The sequence below is a fragment of the Haliotis asinina genome, chromosome 6 (assembly GCF_037392515.1).
Source record: "Haliotis asinina isolate JCU_RB_2024 chromosome 6, JCU_Hal_asi_v2, whole genome shotgun sequence".
NCBI lineage: Eukaryota > Metazoa > Mollusca > Gastropoda > Lepetellida > Haliotidae > Haliotis > Haliotis asinina.
The window spans coordinates 28,866,144-28,882,690 of NC_090285.1; the positions used below are offsets into that span (position 1 = coordinate 28,866,144).

The window sequence follows — 16,547 nt, forward strand, 5'->3', positions numbered from 1 at the left end:
ACCTTTGACATTGTCATCATACTTAAGAACTGGGATAATATTTTGACAATTCACAGGTTCTTCATGTGCCTAGTATACAAAGTTAAACCAAGGAAGTATTTCTAAGGAAAGTGATATCTTTCAAAGAATAATTTCCGATATAAGAAATCCCTGTAAGGTATAAATAATCACCAGCAAACCTTCCTGTAAGTCAAAGACATTTTGGTTTTCAAAGTTTTTCGAAGCTCTCTTAGCGCTAAGATAGTCGTAAGTACCAAACATCAACACTGGCTTATGACTATCATAGAACTAACAGAATTTCGAAAACCTAGTCCCTTGTCCTTAGGACTGCTTATGGGGCTTATATTTCAAACTGTTCGCATGAAAGAATACTGGGAAATTAAACTTTCATTCAGATGTTTCTCAGCCTTTACTTACATATGGACCAACCACACATTATAATTATTTTTTTTTATAGTTGATGCACAGCAGTATTGAGTTTTATTTAGGTACTAAATAAAAGCATTGACGAGCTGATCTTCTTTCTCCCTTGTTCCTTGCATGGATGTATCATGTTCTTTAGCATGTTTCAATAAACATTCCTTCTTATTAAAAGACTCTTTGCACTTCAGACAAGAGTATGTTTTTTCTTCTTGATGTCGGTGAAAATGTGTTCGCATATTTGCTCTCTGACTAAATGATTTACCACAAACAGTGCAGACATATGGCTGCTCACCAGTGTGTATCTTCTTGTGCTCTCCTAAGCTACCTTTGTCACTAAATCCCTTGCTGCACATATCACACTGGTATGGTCTGACACCAAGGTGTCTTCTAACATGAGTCTCCATATTACTCTTCTGAGCAAATAATCTCCCACAAATGATGCACTGATGTGGTTTTTCCCCGGAGTGTAAACGCATATGAACCTTCATGGTGATCTTCTGAACAAATGACTTCTCACAAACAGGACATTTAAAAGGCCTTACTAGATTGTGAATCCTCATGTGCCTGCCAAGGGTTCTTTCATTGCTGTAGAATTCATAACACACTGGACACTGAGTAGGCTTACGCCTTTCTTCCCCTTTGACTGAAACAAAAATTGACACTTTTACAATATATTGTACTTTTACAAATAATAATATTATGCCACACTGTCAGTTTCATCTTCCCACATGAAAACACTGTCTGACAGAGTTACGGCATATTAGAATTATGAGAGTATAATAATGAATAATATGAAAGAAAATGTTTACCAAACCATTAGTCACATGAAGTCCTAAGAACATACTCTACCAAAACTGCTTACAGTCATGTCCCGATTTGTACAATATGCATAGCCTGAAATGAGTGAGTGAGTTTAGTTTTACGCCACACTATTCCAGCTATATGGCGGTGGTCTGTAAATAATCGAGTCTGGACCAGACAATCCAGTGATCAACAACATGAGCATCGATCTGCGCATGTGGGAACCGATGACATGTCAACCAAGTCAGCGAGCCTGACCACCTGATCCTGTTAGTCGCCTCTTACGACAAGCAAAGTCGCCTTTTCTGGACAGCCTGATATGACAACAGTGAAGGGCCATAACTGTGAGTGCCCAAGGTATAAAAACGCATCCACCAATGGAAATAACTTTGGAATACAGATTTCATTGCACCACTTTTTCTGCATTCTTCAAGTTCCCAACCAGTAACATCAAAAAAGAAAAATAAACTGTCAAAAACTGTTTTGACACAAAAGACAGAACAGTAAAAGAGACAAACTCAGTTCCTAAATTCCCTACTGTGGTTGATGATTAAAACAACCTTCATGCTGACACATTGGTATGGAGACCGCTGCTATACTAGTGTTTGCCCAAGCTCTTGAATTATGTGCACATATTGCATCCCTGTCAACTGCTAATTGTTAACTTTAAAGAGGAACAACTTGATCTTGGTGACAGTGGGTGGTGGGAGGTTTTTCTTTGGGATAAGACAATTCTTTATACACATACATTGTATTATAGCATGTTTATTTTCCATAAAAATGATATCCAAGATGTGACCAAAATTCTAAGCTTGGTTGATCTTACTGTGAGAAAGCCATCAGGAAGCTGGATCAAGACAGTAATTATTCATCACATTGTCCTTCACAGAAATACCCCCTTTGTGCCAACTGCTTACTATATAAGGTAGGGTAACTGATACAGATACTTAAGAAAGAAATTGGAGGCCCGTTGGGTGAGCTATCTAAGGCACCAGGCTACTAATCCAGCAAGCTTGGAGGTGCTGGGATCGAGCCCACTGGTGACTGGGTGTAAAAAACTTGGAGTCAACTTTGTGTGCAGACTCTTTCCTTGTTATCACAACCCCTAGTGTGCAGTACACAACCGCGTACTGCACTTAAAGGAACACACGAATCCTTTGGTAGATGACCAGATGGTGGCCACACAAATATGTGCAAATGCCTAGTTGCAGGTACAGCAACGTGCAGTAAACATGGACATAGTACTGTGACTACATGTCCCAGTCCACCCAGCTGTGAATGGGTACCTTGTAAGGATGGGAAAGCCACATTAACTCGGTGTGCCTGGTAAAGCTGCAAGAGCTGTATAGTCCCCAGGGAGTTGAGATTGAAAAAATACTACGTACTGTTGTGATGGACATCCAATGATCGAGGGAAAAACAGAGTGCCCTTGAAGAGTTGAACTGACTGGAAATCTTCGCTATACAAATATCTAGTTGTATTGTATTGTATTGTATTGCATTAATGCATGAAAAATTTTTGGATGAGGTCAGTAGCATCGTGACTTCTCAATCACTTGAAGACTATGAATGCTTTTTTACTAGCTCTCAATAGTATAAATAATGAAAACAGGGACGAGTATGTCACAAGGAGAGGATCAGTGGGTAAGACTCCAACAAATGACCACCCATCTCTGGAATCTATCGTTTTCATAGATGAGTTGTTTAGACAGTTGTTGCCCCTCCCCAATGTGCGTGCGTGCCTGCGTGCCTGCGTGCCTGTTCTGTCCACATTAAGCTCCATACATAAGAGCAACCTGTTAGGCTTCTCTTTTTTCACATCAAGCAACACTGCAGTGAATGTATATGTACAAGCGAAAAGAAGAAACAATCTGACTAAATTCTAATCCTTGAAATGAACACAGTCTACAGTGTTTTGAAATCTAAAAATGTTAGACATGAAACTGTTCTTGAGTTCTGGATGATGACTGGCATCTTGAGCATACTCTGAGGATGGATACCTTCTTACTTAGGACTTGATTCCATGAAACAATTATAAGATATGTCAATTTAGCAGCGGGGGATGTCGCTGGGGCGTGTCGGTAGCAGTTGGATTGGTTATCTGGTCATAACCATTATCCCTGAAGAGCTGTAGTGATAACATGCACTGTGTACTGTTTCTCACTGGAGGAAAGGAAGATCCTTTCTACATGTCACATGATCCTCCCTACCATGTTAGGTACACCAGAGCACCATTCACAATTATGTCAACATTCTCTTTAGATTAGGTTTGCCTGAATCCCACATATGGAACAAAAGTCTATGCAGACTATAATTTACAGGAATACCACTAATTTAGTCAGCTAAATTAGTTTTAAGTGGAGGAATATGATAACTATAACAGAGACAATAACTTATGGTGTTTTAGTAATACCATATGACTAAAAGTGCCTTATGGTTCAACTTCATTATTATACAACCTCACCTGAAGAAGAGACTAGAATCTGTCTCGAAACGTTGTGACCTTGTATAATAAAGAAGTTGAACCATAAAGCACTTTTAGTTTGATTCCACCAACTTGAAAATGCCTTTGAAACAACTAATACCATATGATTGTATAATATGATTCAATCTTCAATATTCGTCGATTAATCCATCACATGGGAACAATCAATGTGTGAAGGAGTAAACAAAACTGTGTTATCAGATGACTGTGATGACACCTTGAGTTAATGATGTCATGTCCTCTTTAAGGTTATATCATGAAATGATAATTCATACCAAAATTCATTATTAGCTGTAACCAGCACAACCAATACATTAGCATTCAAATATTAGGAAAATATAAATACAGAATATTAGTTTCATCATGTATCAGTAATAGCTTAGACAAAGACTCACAGACATTCTATTGAAAAAGGTATGAGTTAGGACCACACAATTTCACAGAGTTAATATCTTAACCTGAGGTAATCAGAACTCCACTGTAAGACAAACCATTCATTAAGACAAGGTTTATGTCTAGATAGTTTAATAGACTGCTTTGATGAGGTAAACATGCCATCACCTACTGAAAAATAACATCATGCAAACCAGTAAAGGGTCGTTAAAGATCCAGTCCGGAGTAAGCAATCAAGCATCCAGTAAATGTGCCTACAAGATTAATGCCACTTAAAATAGGATTAAAAGTTCTCCCTGTCTGGTCATTGAAGTTGTTCTGGCAGGACACACCCCATTTTGTTTATCCTGCATTTCATTTGCTATTTTAGGTTACACCCATTTTTTTATTAGTCAACAAATCATAATCTTTGTATTGTTTCAATCGTAGTCTCCACCACCATTTGTTCATCAGTAGGGTTTAGACTTCCAACACAGGTCAGCTCTAACCCTCAGACCAGATGGTTGTACCGACTCTCTGTGGCCACCTTTGTTATTCTATTTCTTGTTAATAAAGATGTAATTAGCTTCTTGTGACTTGAGACTCTTTGCTGAGTTAATTCCCCCAAGCAGTCCAGCACGCCAGTTAGATAAGGGATTTCACTGGAACCCTCACTTTGACCCAAGACACATATAACAGTTAACGTAACACAAACGTCAAATTTGATTGATTTGACTTCATTTGTATGGGGTAAAGTAATCTGTCTAATCTGACAGAGAAGTTTGTCGGAATCCTGTAAACACTCTGGCCTAAAGGGCAACTAGAAGAGGCCTAGCTCTAGGCCACAAACTCAGGTAAGGTTCTTCATGTTACCTCCTTGTATCCTTCTGCAAAACTGACTGAACTAAAATCTAAGGTGAGATTCTTATGGCAACCAAAAGCTAGCAGGAAGACTGTCTCCAATGATAGGATCTTCAGTGAATTGATTTGTAGGGTGCTTTCTGCAGGGAATGAAGAACTAGGCATCAAATGAACTTAAGAAATACTGCTAGTGCAGAATATCTTTTATTTGGAAGGATCTTATTAGCTTGTGAAGGGAGCTATTAGAGTCTACTGCAAGTCCTTGAATATTACACACTGAAGAAATGGCAGACCTATACCCTTCGATAGTACTATGATCAAGCTTCTTGGTGTTTCTGAGACATAGTACAAAACCTGCTATCAATGGGATACATATGGGCGAGTCAAGGTGTTGTTGGTATTGTCTCCACTCGATAAATCAGTGCCACTTGGCATTGTACACGGAAGCTGTTGAGGATCTGATCAACTGTGTTGTATCCATTACAAATCCCTGTTTTTTGAGTGAACTGCCAGAATGTTGTGAACCATGATTTGCTCTGTTCTTGCTGAGAATCTCAAGATCTATTGATCCAGGATCCCAAGATCTACCCTTCTTGGGTACCAGGAACAGTGATAAAGAGAAACCCTCCAATGTATCTTGTGTGGACATTTCAATAACCACTTTCTTCTTTATAGTTTGGCATGAAATGCATGTGGACCCAGTTTTTTTGTAAACAGCTCTTCATCCAATGATCCAATCGATCTCAAACTTTGCAAGTGGATGTTTTGTCAGACAACCTAATCAGAAATCCATGTTGAACTTGGATCTTTGGGATGTTCCCCTCCCACACCAAATGAACTCTCGAGATATATATCTTTCATTCAACAGTGGTGTAAGCAGTGTTGGACTCTTTTAATCTGTCCAAGGATCAGTGGTTAACACCTGGTCAGTATGCTCCATTTATGATGGATAATACTGAGCTATCCGCCAGAGCTGGTCAGACACTATAACCAACTGGATTCCAGAGCAATGAAAGGGTTCCCAAATCCATTGTAATCAAGGAATTACAGGAAATTGATCAGACAGCTAGATCTTTAATTGATATCTTATCCTAAATTAACTGGTTTGTTGTAGGGGTCTGTGCACTACTGCCACCTATCTTCCAAGATTACTTGGGAGTTAAGAAAGACACCTTAGACAATCGTGAGGCTACCCTAGCGCATTCCTTTCTTGATGTTATTCATCTGGGTGTATCAGATGCCACTCAAACGACATGACTACACTGGGTCAACTGACTGCCCTGGAGTAAATTCATCGGTTAGGTTCAGTGAGGAATCTACCGGAAGTGGCCAAGGAACAGCTCTTTTGACACCATTAGTTTCCTTTGTCCCCTTTACTTGCCAGTATCAGCTAGCCATCAGGTCTAAGGATGCTATAATTGTGAGGAATCTTAATGAAAAGTTAGCTTTGGCCTTCCTAGCACATACTAGGCTGTACTCTTCTGCTAAAGAAATCTCGCCCTCCTCCATCAGCTCATTCAAACTCCTTTCAGAGATTGCATTAATCAGAGCCTTGGACTCCAGATCCCAATCATCATACACTTGGGATGCCTCCAACAGTAGCAGAGGTCGATTAACTAGACCTTTTCATGTCTACAGACCAGGCAGCAGAAGATTTTGACTTAGATCTTCAAACAATTTCTGCTCTTCCTCATGAATCGAAAATGTCCACTGACTTTAACATAGATTCTACCATGACTCAAGAAAATACTGGTTTCTGATTGGTTGTTCAGAAAAATCACACGGATCACTCAAATCAATTCTGGATTGACGCCATCTGATTTTAGGCCATTTCACCTCGCATTAACAAGTCTTATTGTGAGAACTACTTCCATTTGACCACAATGATGGCAGGTCATAACAACAACAATTCCATGGATTTTGACGCTGACTTGGGAATTTGCCACATAGGTCTATGCAGTTCAAAATTTTTGGATTGAACATGCGTCTGATTTCACTGTGCTTCACTACGCATGTATATACAAGATTGCCACACTACTTCAGCTTGACCACCAACATGACTAATATGAACACAACAGTCATGATCGAAAAGCTGTTAAAAAACATTTATTCAAACTCAAAAAATACAATTATATGATATTTCCTCCACAATTCTATGGGAATTTCACTATCATATTACTCTCTATTATAAAAACATTCAATTACAATACACAGCCCCTAACATAAACAATATCTAACACATAAGTCAGAATGCCTTGCCAAAATACACCCCTATCTATATAAAATTGTGCAGCAAAACGTTAGTAAGCATTTACCTACCTCGAATATGGTATATTTGTTTCCATGTAGAATGGGAAATTCGCAAGATAACGGTTCTGGCGAAACACCAGATTTATGCTACTCATACTCCATCATGTCACAATAATATCTATATGTAAAAACTTGAACCACCAGAGTTCTGCTCTGCCATCATCCCCCCAAGGCAGTCACTGTTATGTTCGTACACTTTGAGAAAAGCTTGGCCTCAATCCATCCATATGATGAAAACAAAGTTTCCAGGAATCCCCAGTTAGTCGTGTACACACATTTTGACAACATGACACTGTCACTCTTTTGCCGCATGCCAGGGTGGAGGCAAGTACATGAGAGTACAATCGACACTCGCTGAGCGTAAAAATCAACAGTTTTTCATGAGATACAGATCGTAGGTCTATCACAAAAGGATCTAATCTTCAATTCTGGAGGGTTCTGATTCCACATCCAGTCAAGTATTTTCCACTTTCACTTGTCCGCCATTTCAAACTGTTGCGTAACTCTACTTCCATGAAAATAATTAGGTCAGACGATTCCATTATTGTGTAACCAAGGGGATAGAGTATCACAGCAAACAAAACAATAGGCTGGTTTCAGTCATTGGAATGATAAAAACAAGCTCTTAGGTATCACATTATTGCATTAAATAAACAGTTGTTTGTTTTCTTTAGACAGAATACTTTTTATGTTGAAATGTTTGAAAAATACGAAAGACACCAACCACTCCCTTTACAGACGAGATCAACTGACCTCTCATCCCTTGCCGGATCACGAAGTGTCTACCGCAGAGCGAGGAAGTTCGATTTTAAATGGGTCATGGTAGATTGGAGATAAACCTACTGTGTCTGAAAATCAGAGACATGCTGTACTGAATTGATGGCGACTAAATATCATAACTGAAACCTCACGAGGCGCGTTTGGTATCTTTCCACAGATATCTTTACACTCTGTGTAATCACTCTTTGTTATCATCTGTATATACAGACTTTTTTCATGTCAGTCAGTGGCCACTCTGGCAATAGAGCAGTTACTATAGTTTGGCATGAAATACATGTGGGCCCGTTTTTTTGTAAATAGCTCTTCATCCAATGATCCAATTGATCTCAAACTTTGCAAGTGGATGTTTTGTCAGACAACCTAATCATATTGTAAATCACAGATATCCATTTGTATGATGGAATCTGTCTATGTAACTGTCAACAAAATAAACAGTAGAACGCAGACGGATTGAGCCAATGACCTGTAACAGAAGCAGTGTTGGATCAGTAAGGTCAACATTTGTCAAGGTAGGTCAGCTCTGCATGTGACAGGTATGCAGAGGTGTCACAGGTCGTCAATAGGGTAAGGTGGATGCCAACTGTTAACCATCATACAGAGTTTGTTTCTCAGAGTTGTTCAGCATGAACCACAAAACTCATTAGTGAGAATTATCCTTTAGGTTAAAATCTTTAAATTTGTAATGTTAATGTCATATTTTGTTTATGCAGTACCCAAGTGGAAATGCATTTTAAGAACACAGAAAATATATTTACACAAAATCATTAATCGGACCACCTTTGGTTAGAACTCAACAACTTTTTAAGTCCCATTCCCTCGGACACAAGCACACTCATTGAAGAAAAGATATAATGAAGACAGAACTGTGATGTTCTGATGTTGTTCACATTCCAAATTAAGCAATGCATTTCTAATAGCTTTAAGCATATAGATAGTTAATATACTCATGGAAAACTTCAAGGGAATGCATGTTTTTTAGGGCAATTCAAAAGTTCTGTTTACTAACTTCAGCGCCGTGTATTATCGTTTTCGTGAAGAGCAGTTCACTCAAACTCACCATAACGCTTTCCATGCACGTGCACTACATGCTGCTAAAGTTACATGCACTTAGATTTACACCCGACATGTATGTGCACTGTCAAACACAATGGTTAAACTCATTGTTAACTTGGGGAGACAGTACTTAACTTTGGCACTGGGAAATGGGAGGCAGTTGGCATGGTTAATGGTGGAAGCTCATTATGACAGGTTGCAACAACTTTTCACAAGTCTGTTAGCGTGATATCCAGACTTTGGAATCTATAGAGCGACTGGTGATGTCAAAATGAGGCATGGTTGGGGACAGAAAGAAAATCACCCCATGGGATGACCGGACCCTACGCCTTATTGCTCTGCAAGACAGGTTCAAATCCTCCTCCAAAATCAATACGGAATTCAGGCAAAGAACAAATGTCAGAATTTGTTCTTGTACAGTGCGTAATCGTCTTAAATCGGCTGGTCTAAAAAGCCGCTGTCCATTGGTTGGAATCAACATGACTGGTCAACACAAGAGCTTGAGACTGCAGTGGGCACCGAACCATGGAGGAAGAACCGTACGTCAATGGAGAAACACCATGTTTAGTGATGAGAGCAGGTACACACTAGACCATAATGATGGTCGAATTCGAGTTTGGAGATGCGTTGGGGAACGTCACAGTGCCTGCACCATCAAACAGCATGATTGTTGGAGGGGGCTCTGTTATGGTGTGGGGCGGGGTTACCTTTAACCACAAAACAGATCTTGTGTGTGTTGATAACAGGTGTATGATATCGTGACAAAATCTTTAACCCGATTGTGATGCCCTTTGCACATACAGCAGGTCAATTGTTCCAGTTCCGCCCTCACATCGCTCATGTTTGTCGGGACAGACTGAGGGCTGCAGGTGTCTGGGTGTTGCAATGACTTTATAAAAGTCCTGACCTTAACCCCATTGAACATCTTTGGGATGTTCTCAGCCGCAATGTTCGGGACAGACCTGTTCAACCCAACAATTTGGATGAACTTTTCGTAGCTCTCCAGGAAGAATGGCGTAGAATTCTGATTGGTGCCATCAGTACACTCATTCACAACATGCCACAACGATGCCAAGCAGTTCTCCATAGACATGGGGCACACACCCGATATTGATTTTCATCACTTGACATAAGCCTTTTCATCTGTATGAACTTACAGTTTCAAAGGTTAAAAGTCACAGCTATTTCATGCATTCCCTTAAATTTTTCCATGAGTATATAAAGCTTTGCAATCTTTCGGACTTATATGAAACATATGGCTTGCTACGTGTATGTAGACATCATATTTTCATATGACATGAATAAATATTGAGGTAAAAACACAGAAATAAGATCAAATTGTCACTATACCATCCAGGCATCAGAAAAAAACTACACTGCTGGGATATTTCGTTACAATAAGATAATGAATACCATGGATATTTTTAAATAACGGCATGTGATGGGCATCCGGCCTCCTCACTTTTCAGGGTGAAGAAATTCTGCTAATGTGGACAGGAGCCCAGTCCCTTTGTCCGACACGGTTGAAGGAGCGGGTGCTGACCAATTTGCAGCTTGGTTTCGTAATTAGACGGTTGGCGAGAAACATTATTCACTCCACATCAGTGCCCATTTAAGGTTCAGTAATGAATGAACATCAAAGGTCCAATGCTGCAAGAAACTGTAGGTCACAATTGACAAGTGTTCCAAGGTCAAGGTCGCAGAGCAGTAAGTATCTTGTGTGGCCACAATTGACATCAATGGTTGCTTGGCAACGGCGTCCCATAGACTGGACCAGATTGTGGATGCATTGCCTGGGAATGAGTTGGTACTCTTACCTCAAGGCCACAAACACAGCAGGCAACATCTGTGGCTGAGGGTCACACTGTCGCACATGACGATCCAATACATCCTACAAATGTTCAATAGTGCTAAGATCCAGTGATCGTGAGGGCCAATCAAGAACCTGAACGTTGTTCTGGGCAAGGAAATCCCTGATTATTCTTGCTGTATGCGGCTGAGTGTTATCATGCTCAAAAATGACATTCTGGCATGTTCATGCAAGGAAGTACATGAGGCCTGATGATTTCATCCTGGTAATGTCGAGCTGTCAAATTGCCCAGGACCTGAATGAGATCTGTCCTGCCTCTCTATTAGATTGCAGCCCAAACCATGACACTTCTACCACAAATCAATCCACATCCTATACACAATTTGGAGTGTAGCATTCGTTACGATATGCACATGCTCTTCCGTTGGGACGTCGCAGCATGTAACGTGACTCATCACTGAAGATAATGCAATGGCCATGGGAGATGTTGGCAACACCACTGTCTGCGTTGTTGCCGATGATGACATGTAAGGACAGGTCCTTGCAAAGGTCTTCTGGAATGAATACCAGGCTCATGTAAGTCTGATCAGAAATTGTTCTGAGTCCTGGCACTACCAATGTTGTGGAGGATGCTGTGGTGAACCTGTTCCACAAATGGAAAAGGAAAATAAACCTGTCCTGACTGGGTGTGGTCACATGGGGTCGACCTGTGTTGATCCTTGCTGCTGGTAGCAATGTCAAAGTCTTGCTATGGTACTCTGTGACACATTCAGTTGAGTTGCAATTGCAGAATGCGACTCCCCAGCCTCCAAATGACCAATCGCATTGTTGCGCTGAGCTTCAGTAAGTCTAGGCATGACTTAAATACCAAATTTAAGGTTGTCAACTGTGGCAAGAGCATTGAAACCCCCCGACTTCTATTGAAAATGACGCATGGAATATGCATCCGAAAGGAAACGTATGAATTTCTTCCTGTTCACAGGAAAAGAGATTTTGGTGCATTTTGGCGTGTTGTCCTCAATGAAAATGGATTCAAACTCGAAAATGTTTGCAAATGTTTGCATTCACCAGATATATACTGATTACATAGACACCAATGATTCAAATCCGAAAAGTTACATGGAAAAATACTAAATATGCGTTTCTTTTTTGAGTAGTTTAATTTAAGTTTATGCACAGACTTTGTAAATGTTAAATGTGCAGGCGTTATGTTTGACACAGTTCCGGGCACAAGAATTTCTGAGAAACTTATGAAGGGAAAGTAAGTACACATATATTTCAATCATCAAACAAACATCTTTTTGACAGATATTGTAATTCGGCTTTTTCAAAGTAAAATATTATGGCTCATTTGAAGTATCATGTTGGTATATATGACAATGTAAAACTTTTTATAATAATAATAATAATGTCCAGGAAACAGTGCCTTGGAAAATGATGCTTTCAAATTTCTCTGGAATAGGACAATATGCAGCCTGAGACGAATTCAAGCCAACAAACCTGATGTTCAGAAACTAGGAGTGTCAAATAATAAGTAATAAACAATACGTAATTCATATTAAAAACTACAATCTTCAACTGATACAGAAAAGTGTCACATAATTAATGACTATTTGAGCTTAATTTGATTTAGTTTTGCTAACTTTTTTAGGAAACAGAAATATTTATCAAACACAGATAAGCAGCATCGAATTACGTGATAAAAATCAGAAAGGACACAAAATATGCACCCTGTCAAAATTTAACTTTAGCACAAAAGTCATCCAATTTACGAGTGTAAGCACACAAAATCATGAATATATGATTAAACACCTTTACTACGGTAATTGTTCTGCTGTAATTTGCTGCTTCTTAAAAAATCAGTCTTAAAGGTCACATACACCACAAAACACTTTACTGATTTTGATACCTTTCGATATGGACTTAGAGAAACAACTTATCAAAAATGCAAATTCAACTCATAAAGTTGAAATATAAAGCAATGAAAAAGAAAACCATCAAATCAGAATACAAACAATTCTCTAATTCACCCCAATGCTGGGGTGAAAATTGGTTTCAACAGCTGTGCTGCACTGCACCAATTGCGATTAGGCTCACACGGCTTGAACCCGGGAAGGCAACTATTATCACTGTGATCCAAGGTGGAGAACAAGAGACGTTTCTTATGATTACAAGCATCCTGGGTCTTCAAAAATAAAAATACACTGCTCCCACACTGCTCCCTGTCAGCAAGAATGTGTAGCATAAGAAATACTAAATATATTGTGAAGAATTGCTCAGCTTGAAAACTGAAATGTTTAAATATATGTCTATGGAAACATAGAAGAATATGTGTTTGTCCTTGGACGAATGACTGTTTCCAGCCACACAGTAGTTCACCATCTCAGTATTTACTGATTGTTTGAACACAAATGCAGATGGCATGTATTTACAAACCTCAATCTATATATACATTCCTTGTAAATAACAACTTCTTCCATTGTATATGATGTGATGTTTGGGCATGGATTCTTATACCATTGTCACTTTTGCTTGACAATGATGTATCAATCCACATCGAAACGTCACATCACATAAGATAAAAGGAGTTGTTATCCCTAAAGAATCTTACTTTCTTATTACTTACCATGCGTCTAAAATGGCAATCAAACAGATCATCACCATATACACATAAGCCCTAGTAATGGTACTGGCAAATGAAGCTGCCAATGAAAGACTATACACTTCAGTGCATACCCATTTCAATTTCTTGGGTGCTTAATTTCGAGGGAAGTGAACCCGAGTACAAAATATTTCACTTTCGATTTGCGATTGTATGCTTTTAGTTCCGTTTTTTTACTTTTGTTTTTTCAGGTCCATGAGACCTTTAAAAACAGTATTTTAATATACAACATCACAAAATTACACAGTGCATAATGTCATGGTGAGGAATGTCCACGTTCAAGTTGGAGGCAACTGAATGATGTTGTTCACTGCAAAGGCTACAAATATATAAAAGAATTTCCTATTGATTTTAATTAATAAATTATTTGAACTTCTAGGCCACATATAATAAAAAAAATATAATGTAACTTGTATAACTAATGATTATGGCAAAAACTTCTACAGTCTTAAACTGCTAAAAGTCTACTACATTTTTAAGTCTAGACCACATAGAGGTGTAAACTGTTACTGCTCCAATAATTGATATAGCATGTTTGGGGACTTACTTCAAAATCGAATGCTCCCAACTGTGTTGTCTTGATCTCAGGGAACTAATGAGTCCAGAGACTATGTCATTTACAACAATGTTTGGAACGACCTGGACCTTGTCCAACAGTTACAGCCCTGTTGAAAAATGACAACTCCACAACTCTACAAGTTAAATGTAATTTCGGAATAAAATTGATATTTTATACTTATCCTGACTCATGCTTATTTGCCTATCTCCTCTTCCTGGTGAAGGTAGTGGAAGTAGAAGCTCCCTTCTAAAAGAAGCGGACGTAAAAATACATTCACCCATGAGTAGCCTCCCTTTACCCACGCACATGGTCAGCTGATCGCCAGTGATTGTCACTCTCTCCTTAATAATCGCCCAACACGAGAATTACAGGAATTTAGCATGCCTGTGAGGGGCGGTTGGGAGGGCTTTCATCATGAGTCAGGATTACATACTTTTCCTTATCCTGACTCATGCTTAAAGGGGCACTAATGCGGAGCAATTTCCGAGGACTGGTGTAAACTTTTGTTATTGTTTTTCTCCCGTGAGTACCCGGATGATATCCCAGAATTCGTGACTGGTTCGTGACCTCTGCTGCGCAGTCCGTAGGCGCAACTGATAGTTTAATTATAGACAGATCAGCTGAGGTGAAGTCATTTTTTACTTCATTACAAATGTATTATGAAAACAAATGAAACAATGAAAGTTAATCATCTGCCAGTAGTAGAAATGGTAAAAAACTATTAGGACGGAAACATAAAGAAGCCAATGTACGTCTCTATACTTTGCCTCATAACCCTAATTAGTTTATTGTCATTTGTATGATTCTGAAAATTAATAAAAGAACACGCGATCTGCTTATACTCATAGTAAATTTCTAACATAACAGCAACATTTATACATTGTATAGATTGCCAATGTGGATCCTATTTCACACACATACGCAATCTAGTGTCTGTTTTCTGTCATACAGATTCTGCTGAATGCTACAACAAATAAATTTAATACAAAATGCAAATAATGAATGTAAAACAGACTAATTTTATAGCAACAATGTCAGGCTACTACCTTGTTCAGGAGTGTATCCATCAATATCCACATAAAAGAAATCGTATTCCATTCATCTGCAGCTGGTAAATAATCCTGCTCTGTGTCGCGTGTCTTACAACTGTCTCATTTGCGAAAAAGTAACACATCGTTTCACGTCTTTCGTTGGTGAAAACCAGATAAACCTCTCATTGGTCTCCCAAGGTAGCACACCTGGCAACTAATTGTATGATGTCCACTATTCTAAGTAATTTAGTAAACCAATAATGAGCAATCAATCAATCAACGTTAATTCTTTGAAGGGAGGATGTTGTTTTTGCACTCACACTTTACGACAGGGTGTTGTCATCTACACACACTGCCTTTTGACAAATCCGCTAGAAGATAAAAGTAATTAATCAATCAGTGTGTTATCGGTTAATCCTTTGATCGATGTTTGCTTTTGTAACTCAGCTGATAAAACCTCTTGCATCACCTACATGCACATATTACATAACATACAATACATTTGCCATTACAGACCTTAATTTATAATGTTGAGTATTTACTCCAGACAGGAGAAATGCCAAATGGGAACCTTTGTTGAGTAACCGAAGTGGTGTTACTACTAATCATACCTGTTAAAAAATCATTAATTGACATCCAGGGAATGATGACAAATATAACGTGTATTTACACCATCAAGCGCGAGTTACAGCAAGGAAAATGTAATCTCTGTGTCGCATGCAAGCGCGAGTTACAGCAAGGAAGATGTAATCTCTGTGTCGCATGCAGCCTGAAAACACTTATGGGCCGAAACTGTTTTGAGGATACCAACGGAATTTCATTACATAAGGAATACACACTGGCATTTGCTGTGTACTTTGGTAAATAGGTGAAATAAGGGTTTTTTTACGTAAGAAAATTTTCAGATTTCTCTACCAAAGGCAAAGTCATCATTTTTTGTTTACAAATTCAAATAAATCAATTGTGTGTTTTTATTATCATAAATAAGAAACCATTGTAGCTACCATAGCTACCAAAATTTACGTATGATATTTGCTATCACAGCTCAACCAACACTTAAAACTACCTAAATATAAAGCTTTGCAATCTTCCGTACTGAAACAGATGGCTTGCTACGTGCCTGTAGACATCATATTTTCATGTGACATGATTAAATATCGAGGTTAAAAACGCAGAAATAGGATCAAATTGGATCAGTAACTATACCATCCAAGCATCCGAAAAGTACTACACTGCTGGGATATTTGGTTACGATCGGACAAGGAATACCATGGATATTTTTAAACAAATGGCATATGATGGGCATCCGGCCTCCTGACTGTTTAGGTGAAAAAATTCTGCTAATATGGACAGGAGCCCAGTTCCTTTGTCCGTCACGGTCGAAGGAGCGGGCGCTGACCA

General features: G+C 38.9%; 1 protein-coding gene across 1 annotated transcript in view; it reads right to left on the bottom strand.

The window, feature by feature from the left end:
- Positions 1-420: 420 nt before the first annotated feature.
- LOC137287501 (uncharacterized) overlaps positions 421-16,547 on the bottom strand; it is a 43,358-nt gene continuing 27,231 nt past the window's right edge. The window contains exon 3 of the mRNA XM_067819839.1: positions 421-1,066. Within this exon, the coding sequence (XP_067675940.1) occupies positions 492-1,066 (575 nt within the window). The 3' untranslated portion in view covers positions 421-491. The remainder of the gene's footprint in view (positions 1,067-16,547) is intronic.